The sequence below is a fragment of the Nestor notabilis genome, unplaced genomic scaffold (assembly GCF_000696875.1).
Source record: "Nestor notabilis isolate BGI_N333 unplaced genomic scaffold, ASM69687v1 scaffold6944, whole genome shotgun sequence".
Taxonomy (NCBI): Eukaryota; Metazoa; Chordata; class Aves; order Psittaciformes; family Psittacidae; genus Nestor; species Nestor notabilis.
In genome coordinates, this window is record NW_009925100.1 from 36369 (window position 1) to 50272 (window position 13904).

General features: G+C 45.9%; 1 protein-coding gene across 1 annotated transcript in view; it reads right to left on the reverse strand.

Annotated features, from left to right (window-relative positions):
* Positions 1-9723: 9723 nt before the first annotated feature.
* Positions 9724-13904, reverse strand: part of LOC104404461 (SPRY domain-containing SOCS box protein 1-like) — a 4584-nt gene continuing 403 nt past the window's right edge. The window contains 2 exon segments of the mRNA XM_010012894.1: positions 9724-10135; positions 13597-13904. The exon segment at positions 13597-13904 is cut by the window's right edge and continues 14 nt beyond it. Coding sequence (XP_010011196.1) covers positions 10008-10135; positions 13597-13904 — 436 coding nt within the window. The 3' untranslated portion in view covers positions 9724-10007.

Sequence of the window (13904 nt, forward strand, 5' to 3'; positions counted from 1 at the left end):
GCCTGCTCCGTACAAGGAAGACCTTGTAACAAACTGGGGAGACCAGACACTCTATCTGGAGGAGAATTCTTTACTGGCATAGCCCCAGCCAGCTCCAATCCCCTCCATGAGATGGCAAAGGAGGTGAGAACTGTGCTGTGCCCCTATTCACACAGCCAGCCTCTCCTGCCAGTGCCTGTGTGTGAGCAGCTTTGACAAGAGAAGGAAGGAAAAATAAACCCCAAAGCCCCAAGCCTATTTTTATTTATGCTCATGTCCATGGGCCACTCTTTGTCTAGACAGCTGGTATGAGTATCTGAAGCTGTGCTGGAATCTGAAATCCCAGTTATTTACAGGGGAAATAAAAGCCCTGGATTAAACCGTTCATAAAAATAATCTGGGAGCTGCCACAGGGCCCAAGGAAACCAAAGGTAACAAGATCTAGAGAAGGCATCTTTGTTTGTCTTGGCTGTAGAGATGTTTCCTCAGCAAACAAAAGATCTTGCCCCTCCCAGCCACCTCCCCAAACCAACTTGGCTTCAGAAGAGTATTTCCTTTTGCTTTCTCTCCTCCCACCTTTGTTTGGCTGCTTCAAGAATATCCCCAACCACCCCCTTAAGAGAGAAGTTTCGAAACAAACTGGTCACCCAGTTGAGAAGCGGCACCGGAGAAGGGCAGCTCTCACCCTTCCAAGGAAATCCTTGGACCTGGGAGCTGCTGTGTTTTCATGGAGAGATTCTGCGTGTCACAGATGCAGCAAAATGTCACGTTGACACTGACATCTGTCAATGGGTTTGTGTCTGCCAACAGCAAAGAATACAAGCAGGGAGTAGATAGCAGGAGCCTCTGATCCACCCTTCCACTGCCAGGCAGCCATCGGTGCCTACTGCACTTGGCCTGGCTCTGCTGCTGACCACCTGCTTGGCCTTCACACTGCACTCATTTTTCACTGCCACTTGACAGGCTTTAGGAGGTTTCCAGACATGGAGCTAAGCAGGAAAAGAGCAACCCAAACTTCTGGGCTCCATCTGCTCCCTTCCCTTCAGCGAGCAGTGCACCAAGCACCCAGGGCAGCGCATAAAAAGAGCTTGATGGAGTCAGCCTATCATCTTACACAGCAGCTGCCAAGCTTTAAAGACAAGCAACACCAAGATACGAGACCTTCCCCTTTTAGAAGGGGCCACCAGCTCTGTGTTGAAGCAGAAAGCTCGTATTAAGTGAAGCATTAGACCTAATGCAAAAAGGCTTGGCTTGCGAGGTGCTGCAGTGCTCAGACCACACAGGGGCAGGTCAGTCAGTAAGGCAGCAGCTGCAGGAGAGCACAGCAGCAGCAGGCTGGCCATGGACTGTCTGTGCAGCCTTGGCAGGGGCAGCAGTTGGACTGAAGGTGATGGGCAGAAGTTCTGAGCAGTTAGAAAGTATTGTGACTCAGAGGCCTCTGAGGGAAGAAGCAACCCTGAGTTCTGTGAGCCTTGAGAGCACTGAGCCCTGCTGTTTTACTTCACTAGTGTCTAATGTGGGGTTTTCTCATGTAACCATTCTGGCAGCTCCCAAACACGAATGCAGAGCATGGTCCACATTTACTGAAACTACCAATTACAATTGGTAGTCTTATTTTAATATATAATCCAAGGAAATCTGCCATTTTAATCCAATGCAGACAGTAAAGGGGGAAAAAAAAGGTCAATGCTGGATTAAGACCAGGGCTTAACTCAAGTCACAGCAAAAATACCACTCTATCCAGGTATTGGGTTCCTGAAAAATCACCCTTTCCAGCTATATGGAACAGCCAGGAAAGAAAGATGCATGTTGGTAGCATACCTAGAGCTTGTGCTTAATTTCCAGCTGTGATAACAGAGTTCATACCCAGCCTTGTGAAATCACCTCTGCTTTCTAAAGTTCAGCTGTTAAACACGTCAGGTATCAAACTATCCTTCTGTCTACTTTGTTTGGAGACAGATACTGTCTTTTTGGACTGATAGTCCAAAAAGCTAGAGCAAAAGACTGTGTATGACAAACTAAAGATGTGCTCCCTTTCTTCTTGCCTGCTTTCTGCGACCTTTGAAGCATCTGCCACATTACCAAGAGAATAGTTGAGTTCTGGCTACTGCTGCCAGACTCAGTTTACTGGACCGTGGTCCTGACCCAAGGTGGTCAAACTTGTCGTAGTATGAAGACAGTGCTGAAGAGATCAGAGCCTGAAGAGACAAATTCCAGAGTGCACAGAGAAAAGGATGTTTTCTTTCTGCTGGCCAAAACACAAGTTTTCTGGCAGGCACAAGTAGGACAGTCTGTCCACTTTGGCAATACCCTGCATGCCTGGACGTACACAAGTGTGTTTTTACATGCAACCCAGTTTGATTACACAACCTCCCTCCAAGAGAGTCTGGCAGGGAAGATATCTGAGAGACTTTAGACGCTGAGCCTGCAGTGTGCTGCTTCTCTCCCTGTCCTTAGCATCATGATCAACATGTCAAAGGCTTTTCCTGACCAATGATCTTTTTGCACCTTGGCTTCTTCCAAAGTTGGATCTGCTCTTTTGGTGTTCATCCCTTCCTGAAAACACCATTTAACACCCATCTGGGGAGATGATACTTAATGCTGGTACTTGATTCTCCTAGATTCCAAGTTAAACTTCCTTGGAAATGCATCATGGCTTGTCTTGGGATGCTCATGTTTGTTTAGGTTGCAGGTATCCTACACATATGACCATAATATTATTTCATTTGCATTTGTTGTTCGTAGAGAAACATACATGCCTTGTGCTTACTGGGAATAGTGCTAGTGCCAGGCAACCTTAAAGAGGAAAACAAGCGTACTGTAGTGAAGGTCTCTGGTTATGAAGTTCAAAACACATTAGCAAACACCAACACAAGAAAACACAGACCTAAAGCATGTGGGGCACAAATCTTACTCCAAATGTTAAGCATCCTCCAAGGCACCGCTTGCTTAGGGATCTACAAACCCACCTTGAGAGTGCCTGAGCTCCAGGACACAGCTTCTCGGAGAGGTTCCTGTCCAGAAACATCTATCACCCTTTGAAATTCCAGGTTTCTTTGCATTATTCTAACTACTTTTTAAATGCAAATAAAAATGTCAGATTGCATATGAAGAATCGCCTTCTTTGTGATGAGGATCTTATTGCACAGCACTTCACTTTGGAATAGACAGCTGGCATCTGTCAGGGCATGAATTGAAAACGTGTGGATTTATCCAAGCAAGATGCCTCATAAGGACTCGTTCCTTTAGGTTTTCCTTTACAAAACCCATTGAAAGCTTCATTTCCAGCATTCTGCAAATCTCATTTTCATTGCTGTATTTCCTATCATGCAGCACAGTTTGACAGTTTTCATTTAACAGCATTTCACAGAGACTCCATATGATACATCAATACAGCTGGTTTAAGGATTTACTGTGCCAGTGTTGTTATCAAACCCCACAGCCAGTAACTTCTGAAATGCTGAAGTTTATGCACTGTCTATACCAGGTCAGGATCAGATTTCCCCACTTGTCTGCTTGATTCACTGGCTTCCCCTGGGTTTCCATATAGCCCATTAAACAAAACAAACCCAAACCAGGCCTTTAGAGAAAGAAAGAGCTTGACATGATTAAGTAGCTTTGCTGGTAATGTGTGTGCAACCCACCCAGGTGTCTAGACACTCCGAAAAACACAGATCATATTCAGCAGGAACAGCTGCTACTCCTCAAGTCTCTCTCTGTTGGCCCTCAAAGTAAGTAGGAACAGACCTTATCAATATGAGGTGATCCTCTTCCAAAGGAAACATGCAGAGTGCTGCAGGAAATGAAGTTACTGGTTCAGTAGGTGGCACTTCACCGTTCAGATCAACGCCGCTTGTGTAACGTGCGAGGAAGTTCTGCACTCCAAAGCATTGGAGAACAAAGAGTTCAGACCCTCAGAGGGGAAAACCCTCAGATTCTTTTCCTCCAAAGAAAAAAGATCAGCATCTGTGTCCTAACCAGCTGCCAGTTTAGGCTGAAGCTTCTTGCCTGCCCATGTACCCTTGATAATAAAAAGTTGGAGAGTGTGTTTGCTTATGTAGTTTTCAGACAGTAAAATCTTGTTAGGCCCTCCTAGGTAATAGGTAAAGGCTTAGCAAGAGGTTATGACAGGGAACAACTACAGACTCTGGTAGGAATAGGCATTTATGGAACTCCTCAGGACAAACAAGGTGCTGTCTAGAGGGTGATCCAGAAGTAGCATCTATTTCTGGGCCTGTTCTCCACACAATACCATTACACAGCAAAGCTTCCCTGGGCCATAAGCTGTTGCCTGCAGAAGAGTCATAGATGACATTAGAGGAAAGTGCAGAGAAATGTTTATATAAAGCGTTAAATAATCCAAGCCCCTGGATTATTTAAAGCTGTAAGGGTGAGCAAAGTGAAAAACTGCAGGTTAAACCCATTTAACAAGGGCTTAGAAGATGCTGTACTTGTATAGATGGGGGTTTGTAGGAGCTCGAGTGGTGCAGCAGTACAGAAAGCCAAGGATGTATGCTTGTAAACCTGGAGGCAAAGCAGGCTGCTTCCAGCTGCGAAGTTTGACACAGAGAATGTAACTGGCTGGGATGCTGCTGGAGGCAGGCAAACACCAAGGGAATCTTGAGGTATCCCTGCTGGCATGTCTTTCAACTGCACCAAATGGGTCACAGTTCTGAAAAACACAAAAGGTCTTTGCCCCACTTAATAGTGTTTGAGAAAGTATTGGCAATCTTACTCCTAGGGGGAAAAAGAAGATTTATAACTCAGCTAAGTTACAGCCAAAGAGGCTGCCCAAGGCATGAACTGTGGGTGTTCAGTGGAAGGGTGTTTAGCAAGGCCTAAATTCAGGCTTTAAGTGCTTTTATAAGACTGTAAATCACCTTAACTTTTATACACTGTGGCAACATGTGAGCAGAGGAATGTGGCTGGTCTGTGCTAGTCCCAGAAAAGGTCCTAGATGAGGTCAGCAGATTGGGCAGCAGACGTGCGATGCCGAGCCTTGGAGTAAAATACTCACACTTGTATCTCCCCTGTGCTACGTGCATATGTGACTAGGGTGAAGGGGCAGGAAACCAGCACAGAGGTGCCACAGGAACAGAATGCACAAGGACAGCTTGAACACACCATGGGAAGAGCACTGCAAAGCAGTAAGCAAACTGTAAAACACAACTCAGACAAAACATCTGGCAGCTGCTTCAAATAGTTTTCTGTCTGAAGGGCAGACAAGCCTGCAATAGTTTCGAATCAAAACATGTGCAAAGGCAGGATTAGAGCTCCAATGTGTTTTGTGCAAGCACTGAATGAGTTTTGTTCCCCTCAGCACTGTTTTCTACGCCAAGAAAGGTTGTGCTTTGGGTTAGGTTTTTACTTTTAATAAACTTTACTAAATAAATCCCCATGTATTTCCTTCTCCAGTCAAATGCAACTTCATCTCTGGCATAAGATCAAGAGCATTAGGGCTGCATAGGAAGCGTATGGGAGAGGAGAAGGGGGAGCATGCTAGGAAATGGTTTTCATAATTGTCTTACCTCATGCAGGGGAGAAGGTGTAACTGCCAAAATAAGTTCTTACAAGTAGGATGCACGTCCTTTTAAGTTTGCACATCTCAGGCACAGGGAAAGGGAAAATTGCCTTGTGCTGGAACCGGCAAAAGACTTGACAGGAACAGACTGACATGTCAGCTCCAGCAGGGAAGTTGTTTGAGCTCAGAAGTAAATTCTTAGTTCTGCACATGGAGAGAATTGGCAACTGTTCCAACTCCCCAGAGTCTTTCTGTCTTGACAATGTCATAGCTCCAACCAAGACCCACAGCAGGTATGTCTGCTGGCACAGATAAGCTGCACAGGAATGTAACCTGCACCCGAGACAGGCTTTTCTTCTGAAAGGACTTGTGGCAAGACTAAAGTAATGACATAGAAGTGATATGACAGCTATTGAACTCCCCACTGACTACTCTCCCCCTCGCATGCATTTCTAGACTTGAATTACTTGTGCCAAAGCTTCCAGGAGTACACAAAAGCGACTCCACTGCTTGTCTGGAGCATCAGGATGCAAAGACTCCCTGCAGAATTGCAACGGCACTTCTAGATCACCAGCAAGTCAACAGCAGGCAAATGACAAGGCCAGAAGCCTCCTATAAAATATAAGAGCAGTTCCATGTGCATGAACATGATCAGTCAGCAACAGCAGGCAGATGAGATGCTGGCCAGGATAAGAGGCTTGGTTGTTGAGGAGGCCCTGATAGAAGCAGTTTTCAATGCTGCTCCAAAAGGAACAGGTCTGCCTGCCACCCGCCAGTGCTTGAACACAGGCACTAGCAGGGGAAGCAGGGAGCCACTGATTCATTAAGACTTGCTAATCTGTGATATCATTTGTTGATTCCAGCAGGTCCAATCCCCATCTCATGACTTCCTCCACTGTTACCATGGCACTGTACATAAACACCACAGGCTCCCAGCCCTGAGCAGGTCAGTTGTTTCAAAGATTCCATGCAGCTGGAACACAAGCCTGTTTGGGTGTCTGGAGCTGAGCATGAACTAATTTCTCAGTCTTCTGCACCCGCCCCACCTTCTGCAGCCTCCAGAACCCCTTCAGCCCCAGCCCCAGCAAAGCAGAGGCAGCCTCCCCCTGGAAGGCAAGGGGAAGCTGGTTCACACAGAGCCAGAAAGCAAGTGTTCCACTGAAACCCTCCACCACATGCAGCAAACCAAAACCGATTATTCAATATGCCACATGTTTAGGCTCAGGCTTTACAAACACTCTCCTCCATGTGGGGAAAACACTAGTTGAAGCCATCCAACATTCACAGAATGCTTGCCCTGACTGGAGACAAAGACAAGAAACCACTTGCTTTTTTTATGAAGCTCTCCTCACCCAGTACCCTTATAAGGTAGTTTATATCTCTGAGCTTGAGTTGAGCCTCACATGTTGCAGTGTTTGTGTGAACTGATTAAAGAATTTGGTTTCCACATACAAGTTGGTAGCTGAAGGGAAGACAAAAAAGCATGTGGACAGGAGGGGGAATTAAAGCCTTTGTCATAACTGACAGAAGTACCAAGTCACTTAACCTCACTGCTGATAGGGTTTGAGAGCATCTCTCTGCTGCACAGGTTGGAGGTGGAAGACACCAAAGGCACAACCACCAAGTGAACAGTTTGTACTCCACAATGTAATCTCCATCTCCTCACAGCCCAGGAATGAAGTCTCTTGTGCAAACAGATCTGAAGGTATGAAAACACAGCAATTTACAACAGTGGGCAGGGAGTGACTGAAAACTAGTATCAAGTGACTTGAGCTAAATCAAGTTCATGACCTAAAGAAGTTACCCAGAACACACTGAAATCAATCTGCCACTTTTCAAGCACACATGACACAAGAATGACTCTCCCAACACTCAGCTTAACCTGCAACAGCACCTTCTGTAATTCACTCTGCTCTATGGGCTATTGATCCCTTTAGCCCTCATCATTTTATCTTGCTTTCTTCTATCCATCTCCCTCCCTACGAAGAGGACAGTCTGGTATCAACATAACAGGTTAGTGATTTGCTTTCATAGGGACTGCTTCTCCAGAAAGAAAAAGCAAAGTTGTTTGCTATAATCTAGGAGTGAAATTTGCAAACCTGCTCAATGCATGAAGACAAGCAGAGCCCTGTCTATTGAACCTCCTTCCATCTATGTGAAGAAAAGAGTATGGCTTTAGTAAGTCAGTTGTAAATCAACTTAAGTTAGGAAACCAAGGCTGTGTCTCATCCAACTCCATCAGAGGTAGCTATTAGAGCTATACAAAATCTGAGGTTACCATCCGCTACCACACTGCACCAGTAGCTGCAGCTTGACCTCCACCTTTCAGATGCCAGCTTTAAGTTGTTATTCTTGCAAGCAGAGAGAAGGCCACAACAGCTCCTGCTTTACCTGAATGAGCTGCCTTCTTGGGAATAAGCTCACCAGTCACGTAGAAACCAGACAGAGAACACGCCGTTGGAGTCATACAAATAAAAACCAGCATCAAGTAATATTTAATAAAGTTTATTAGGTTACTGAGTATTATCTACAGTCATAAAATAGAAAGTCAGGATTTAAAACTGTACAAACCAATGTACTGGTGAGGTGACAAGAGATGGAAACAAGGGAGCACAAAGAGCATTAGAAGTAGGAAGAACACAGCTACTTCCCCTGGAGTTCTGGAAGACACTGGTTCAAGTTGAAGGCAACCAAGCAGGGCTCCACACACTGAATAGTCTTGTGTCCCACCCTGTAACAGAAACTAGTACAAACTCCCAAAAAATCATATAATATTAGATTAAAAACGGGGCACATCACACCCCCCCAGTCTTGGCACCAAATCTGTGCTTTAAAAAATATACTATGCAAGTAGTTTATTTTAAAAAAGGTACCCTACAGCAGCTGTTTAAAACATGTTCTTATACATAACACCACAAATATATATATATTAACATTTTCAACAACTAAACTCATTTGTACCTACACAGAACTGAAGGGATAACTCAAGAGCAAAAAAAAAAAAAAAAAAAAAAAAAAAAAAAAAAAAAAAATACAAACCAACCACACAAACATTTTTCAAGACAAAGAAATGTGCAAAATAACCCCAGAAAGGCAGCATAGTAACCTGTGGAGAGGTCAAGACAGCAGCTCCTGCTAGTAAAGGAGTGTCATCCTCTTTACTTGGCTACTGAGGTGAGAATCTATTTGGGATGTGCTGATTTTGCCTGAATTGCTTGTCCTGTTTATTGCAGTTCTCTGCTGTCCCCACCCTCAGCTCTGGAGAGGTTCAGTTTCTCCTTGCTGGGCCTCAAGATCACCCCACTGGCTCCTGGTAAAGCCTCACAAGTTACATCCTGCAGCAATCACCTTCTGGATTTCTCCTCTGCTGATGGGACTTCTGCAGCCACAGCACTGCCACCTCCTCTGGGAGAGCTCCCACCCACAAGCAAGAAACAGAGAGAACTGCTCTGGCTGCATAGTTAAGTGGAGATGACACCAATGGTCTGCGACAGAACAAAGCCTGGTTTGGATGCCTCTAAGCAGCTTATCTAAAAGAGAATTCCCTGGCAGAGCCATCAGAGAAACACATTAGTATGTTTCTCTAAAGCCTTAACATGGAACAGGCCATATGGAAGGCAGACGTGAAAATCACAGGATGTATAGCTGTGTAGTAAATCTCAGCTCACACAGCCTGCCCCAACCCATTGAGGGAGGAGTTCATCCCTTCTCTGTGCTCACATCAGCAAGGGACCCCTGATCCCAGACTAAAACCTGCAGTTTTAAGTCAGAAGAAAAGGGCAGGTGAAGACACAGTATGACTGCTCCATCAGTTCAGTCAAACCCCCTAAGAGGCAGCAGAACAGAGAATGGAGCAGGAGAACTGAGAAAGCAATGGTGATAAACAAGAACATCAGAACATAGTGAGAAGTCCTGGCAGGGGCAGAGACATCACTGGCATAACCACCATCTCCAAATTACAAGGTGTCCTGGTGGAAGGGTTCTTGGTTTTGGTGTTTCAGGGCTTGGGGTTGGATTCTTTTAATATTTCTTTTTGGTTTTTAAAAACTCAACAATTAATTCTTGGTATTCCAGACTCTTCCCACCACATGCCTTTCCATTCTTAGAACCTGGTTTTAACATTTCCACTCCTAATGCCTTCCCTTTCCCCAGATTATGTTCTTCCCTTGAGCTAGTACAGAAAAATCGTTCACTCCTAAGCTCTACAACCGAAAGGATGCAGCACAGCTTTCCCTCAGGAGAAGCAGGGAAGCACAGACCTTCTGTAAATGTTCCTTTTGTAAGCATGCTGGGAAGAGACTTCCAAAGAACACCATACTCAGTTGTAAAACAAGGATTACTCGAGAGCTTGCCAACAAGGGCACATGGAGACTTCAGCAGTGGCAGGAATACTTTGGCCGAGGAGTTCCAACAGTAGCGATGACATGAGGGTAGAGAGCCCATTGCTCGGTGGGTCAGCTCTGGTAGTTTTGCCTTGGTTCCAACTCTCCATCCTTGAACACGGAGGTCATTGGTAGAGCAGGTAACTCTTGAGGGAGGCTGGCAGTGGCAGTGTAGGGATCTCATTCAGTCTTTCCTTGCCCAGAGCAAGCCTCACAGCTCGCCGACACAAGTCCATCAAAGGCAGTGGTTCAGCTGGGGAAAGAGACCCAAAACATTAACATACCAACCCACAAGTTACACTATAAACCTCTAGTGGAAGTTCCTCTCTGCAATACCAGTCATTCAAGTCAGAATACATCTTCTAGCTTGTGCCTCTTACTATAGTATCCAAAAACCTCAAGAGATTCACTGAGGTAAGAGACTGTAGTGCACAGTCTGACAGCCCCATGTGGTACGGGTACCCAGGAAGTACTCTGATTTGTCTCAGAGTAGGCTGACAGCTGCCAACCCCTTCACTTATGCTACATGCTTCCCATGAAAACCAAAGCCATCTGTCAAAGCTTCACATCACTACTTGTATTGTGACATTTTCCATTAGAGGATTCCCTCCTGTGTCAAACCTGGGGAAGAGACAAGCCTTTGGCTATCCTTTTTGCATCCTGTACTTACACACACTGAACAAGATAATACTAGTTTTTCAGGAATGGCACATGGGGCCCTTTGATGCTGAAAAGTCATTCACAACATGCAGGGGACTAAGGTCAACACCAGAGTTAACACATCTCAGCTGCACAGAAGGAAGACACAGATTAGTTTCTCACAGCTGCTGTCACTGTGTCTGTCCCAGCTCACTTTTACACAACACACTGCTCAAGCCTAAGGGGTTTCTCCTCCCCCAAGAGAGGGCTAACACAAAGACAACCCAAGTTAAGTAGATGCCTGGATATCCTTCTAACAGCCTGAGGGCTCAACGTGCACCATTAGAAAGCTTCCTATACAGACATCTTGAGCTAAGCAGACACACCTAAAAACATCCACAGGAGTTGGAGGAGTTTGGCTGAGAAGCTGCAGTTTTCAAGAACCTTGATAGATGCCAATAGCTTTAGCTTCCACTATACAAGCCAAATTAACCTGCCTGTTCATATAACAGTTTTCAACAGCTGAGACACAGGGAGAGCTTTGTTTTCTCTGAGCATAGGCATGTTACTACATTTTTCACCAGAATTCATTCCATCAATAAGGTGGACACAAGCTCTTCCCTTCCAGATTCAAAGATACCAAACAGCTAACACTGAAAAGCTGAAGCAGAGTGTTGTCAGTAGCCTCTGATCAGGCCACTCCTGAAAAAGTAAACAGTCTGACTGCTCCATGTAGAAAACACTTCCAATGAGAAGTGGAAAAAGCTAATTTTCATCTCATTTTTGGCAAGAAGTCTGTGAGAAGGAGTTTGTTAGCTGAGGAGAGACTTGGTAACAGAGTCAGGAAATGCATGCTTGAATCGAGCTGTCTCCTCCTCAAATTAGCAGCCAGAGCTGAACTAATGCCCTATTCCCCCCTCTCCTTCCCTGCTGTGGGTCACAAGCTGTTACCTGCTCCAGGGAAAGCTGCAGTGGAATGTTTCTTCCAGCAGTTCTCCAGAGTTTCCCCAGTGCTTCAAGCATTGATTATCCTGAGGAATCACCTCTGTACTCACCCTCTTCTGCACCGATAGCTGGGTGAAGAGCCAACAGCTCCAGCAGGGCAGTGCTGGTGCTCCCCAAGCCCCACCATGTGCCACACACATTCTGTGCCACAAGTGCAATCAAGACTGGGCTGCACTCAGCCCAAGGTACTGGTCTTGCCTGCTCATGACCTACTTCAGGATCCATGTTGCCTCTTCTGCAGGGGCAGGTCTCGACTGCTGGACTGCACATCTCTGCTCCAGCTGCAGTACTGCCAGAGAAGCTTGTTACTGGCAGCACTCCTTTGGCACTTCCCAATGCAGCTTACTCTTAAACCACTGGGATACAAATACACTGCATTCGAAGTCTGTCCCAATCCCTCCTGCTCCTTATGGAGATAGCTGGGACAGAGGCACTGTCTAGCCAGCATCCCAGCGGACAAGGGGCCCTGACCTGCAAAGCCTATAGACATTAGCATAACAAACACATTCCAGTTTAATGGCCTTAAAAGGAGAGGATCTTCTTCCCACGGAGATTAAGGACAAGAACTTTGTCCTCATCTAGTTTGCACTGATAACCCTGTCTGACAGGAGGCCTCAAGACCAAAAAGAGAAAGCACACACTTATCTGACCTCCTTCCATTCACAACCACTACAATCACTGGACAGTGTTGCTATTGAATGCTCAGAAGTGGTTAGAGCCAGACACCTTCTTTCTATCTGTGCCAAAATAGCATCCCGTCATTCCTGGCCTTCTGCCCGCAATTCACTCCTATGCTGAGAGCACATTACAACCAAATCCAATACTGGAGGTGGCCATTTCCTTGCTAAGTGCAGTTCTGTGCCAACAGCTCCACAGACTTGCTGGCTTTGAGGGGAGCTGCAGATTTTGGCTTTGACCCTCCAGAAACCCCTGGATACTGGAGCTGCTGCCATTCCGTAAGCTGGTGTGGCACAACGAGCTGGGTTTCTTTCTCTTGGTGAGAAAATGCTCTGCCAAGAGCTCTGCTATTTGGTCTTGCCGAGTTGAAGCATATTTCTCAAAGCACTTTTGCTCCTATCCCTTTGCAAGGCTTTCCTGGGTATTCTGACAGCTCAGTTTTCCTGGTGCCCAGCGTCAGCTTTGTTACAGCTCACGTCCAGGGGTTTGCCATTGCTGGCCCAGCGCTAGGACATGTTCTAAGCACACATCAGAGCCCAGCGTGTCACAGCCTGTGGGCAGGCACTGTTCTGGAATGCAGGGGAAACACTGCTCTTGTCATATCGATACAGCCAAATTTATTTCACTAACATCATAAATCCAGATTTTCATCCATTTCCTTCACCTCTCTCCTCCACCCTACCCAGAGGACTGAGTCACAGTCTGGCCCCATGGGAACTTCTGACTATGAGAGATAACAGACTTTAGCACATTTGGACAGCCAAATTTATTACTAAACTTAAAGAGAGATGGATGCCCCTATTAGTAAAAGGCCTGGCATGCAAGTCGAGCTGGCTACGACATCCAGCTCCACACTAGAAATGAGCACACTCTGCCCTGAAAGAGGCAGAGAAATGAGCTACTTTTTCAAAATATGAGATTCCTGTTTCCTTAGATAGGGACACATCTTCCCACTCTGGCCTGCAGTGGATTTTTAAAGTCCCTTCATTAGCCATTGGAGGAAGAGGATTGTCCCTTAGTGTTTCCTATGAAGGGACACCAGGATTACATCCCCAGTAGTGCAACTGTAAGGACATTCCTGCTGAGACTTTGGTAGCAAAATAAGAAGGTTTGTCATCTCTATACACATAGCTGGCATCACCTTCTCAAACCTTACTATCTCCCCAAACCCTACTTACTCCCTGTAGTGCCTTGGGAACAGTACATGTGTACAGCCAAAGTGTTTGAACTACCCGTTAAGGATTCAGAGCTGTATCCAGCAATCCTTCTGCCAACATGAAGTCCTCACCTCTCTAGAAGAATGGAAACCCTCCCCGGGATGATGTAGTAAGCCTGCACTGCAGTAGCACAAGGATCTGGGCTGTTAGAACTAATACAGGAAGTTATACTCACGGTCAAGTCCATTCAAGTAGCACATCCGTATTTCACAGTGTCCCCACACTGCGCTTACCACCGGATAGAGCTTTTTCCCTTTGAGTCCTCGAAACGCAACACCCATGTACTGCCCATCTACAATGAAGCTCAGTGTCCCATCATCCATGTCCAGAACCACCAGGAAAGAATCTGGCACAATGAAAGTTTCATCTGGCTCCAAGAAGGCAGGGTAGGTTTTACTGGGCTGGTTCTTGCCATCATGGTACAGTCTGTTGCGCCCAAGGTCCCAGCCCCAAGACTCATGGTTATTTCCTACCAGCGTCGTG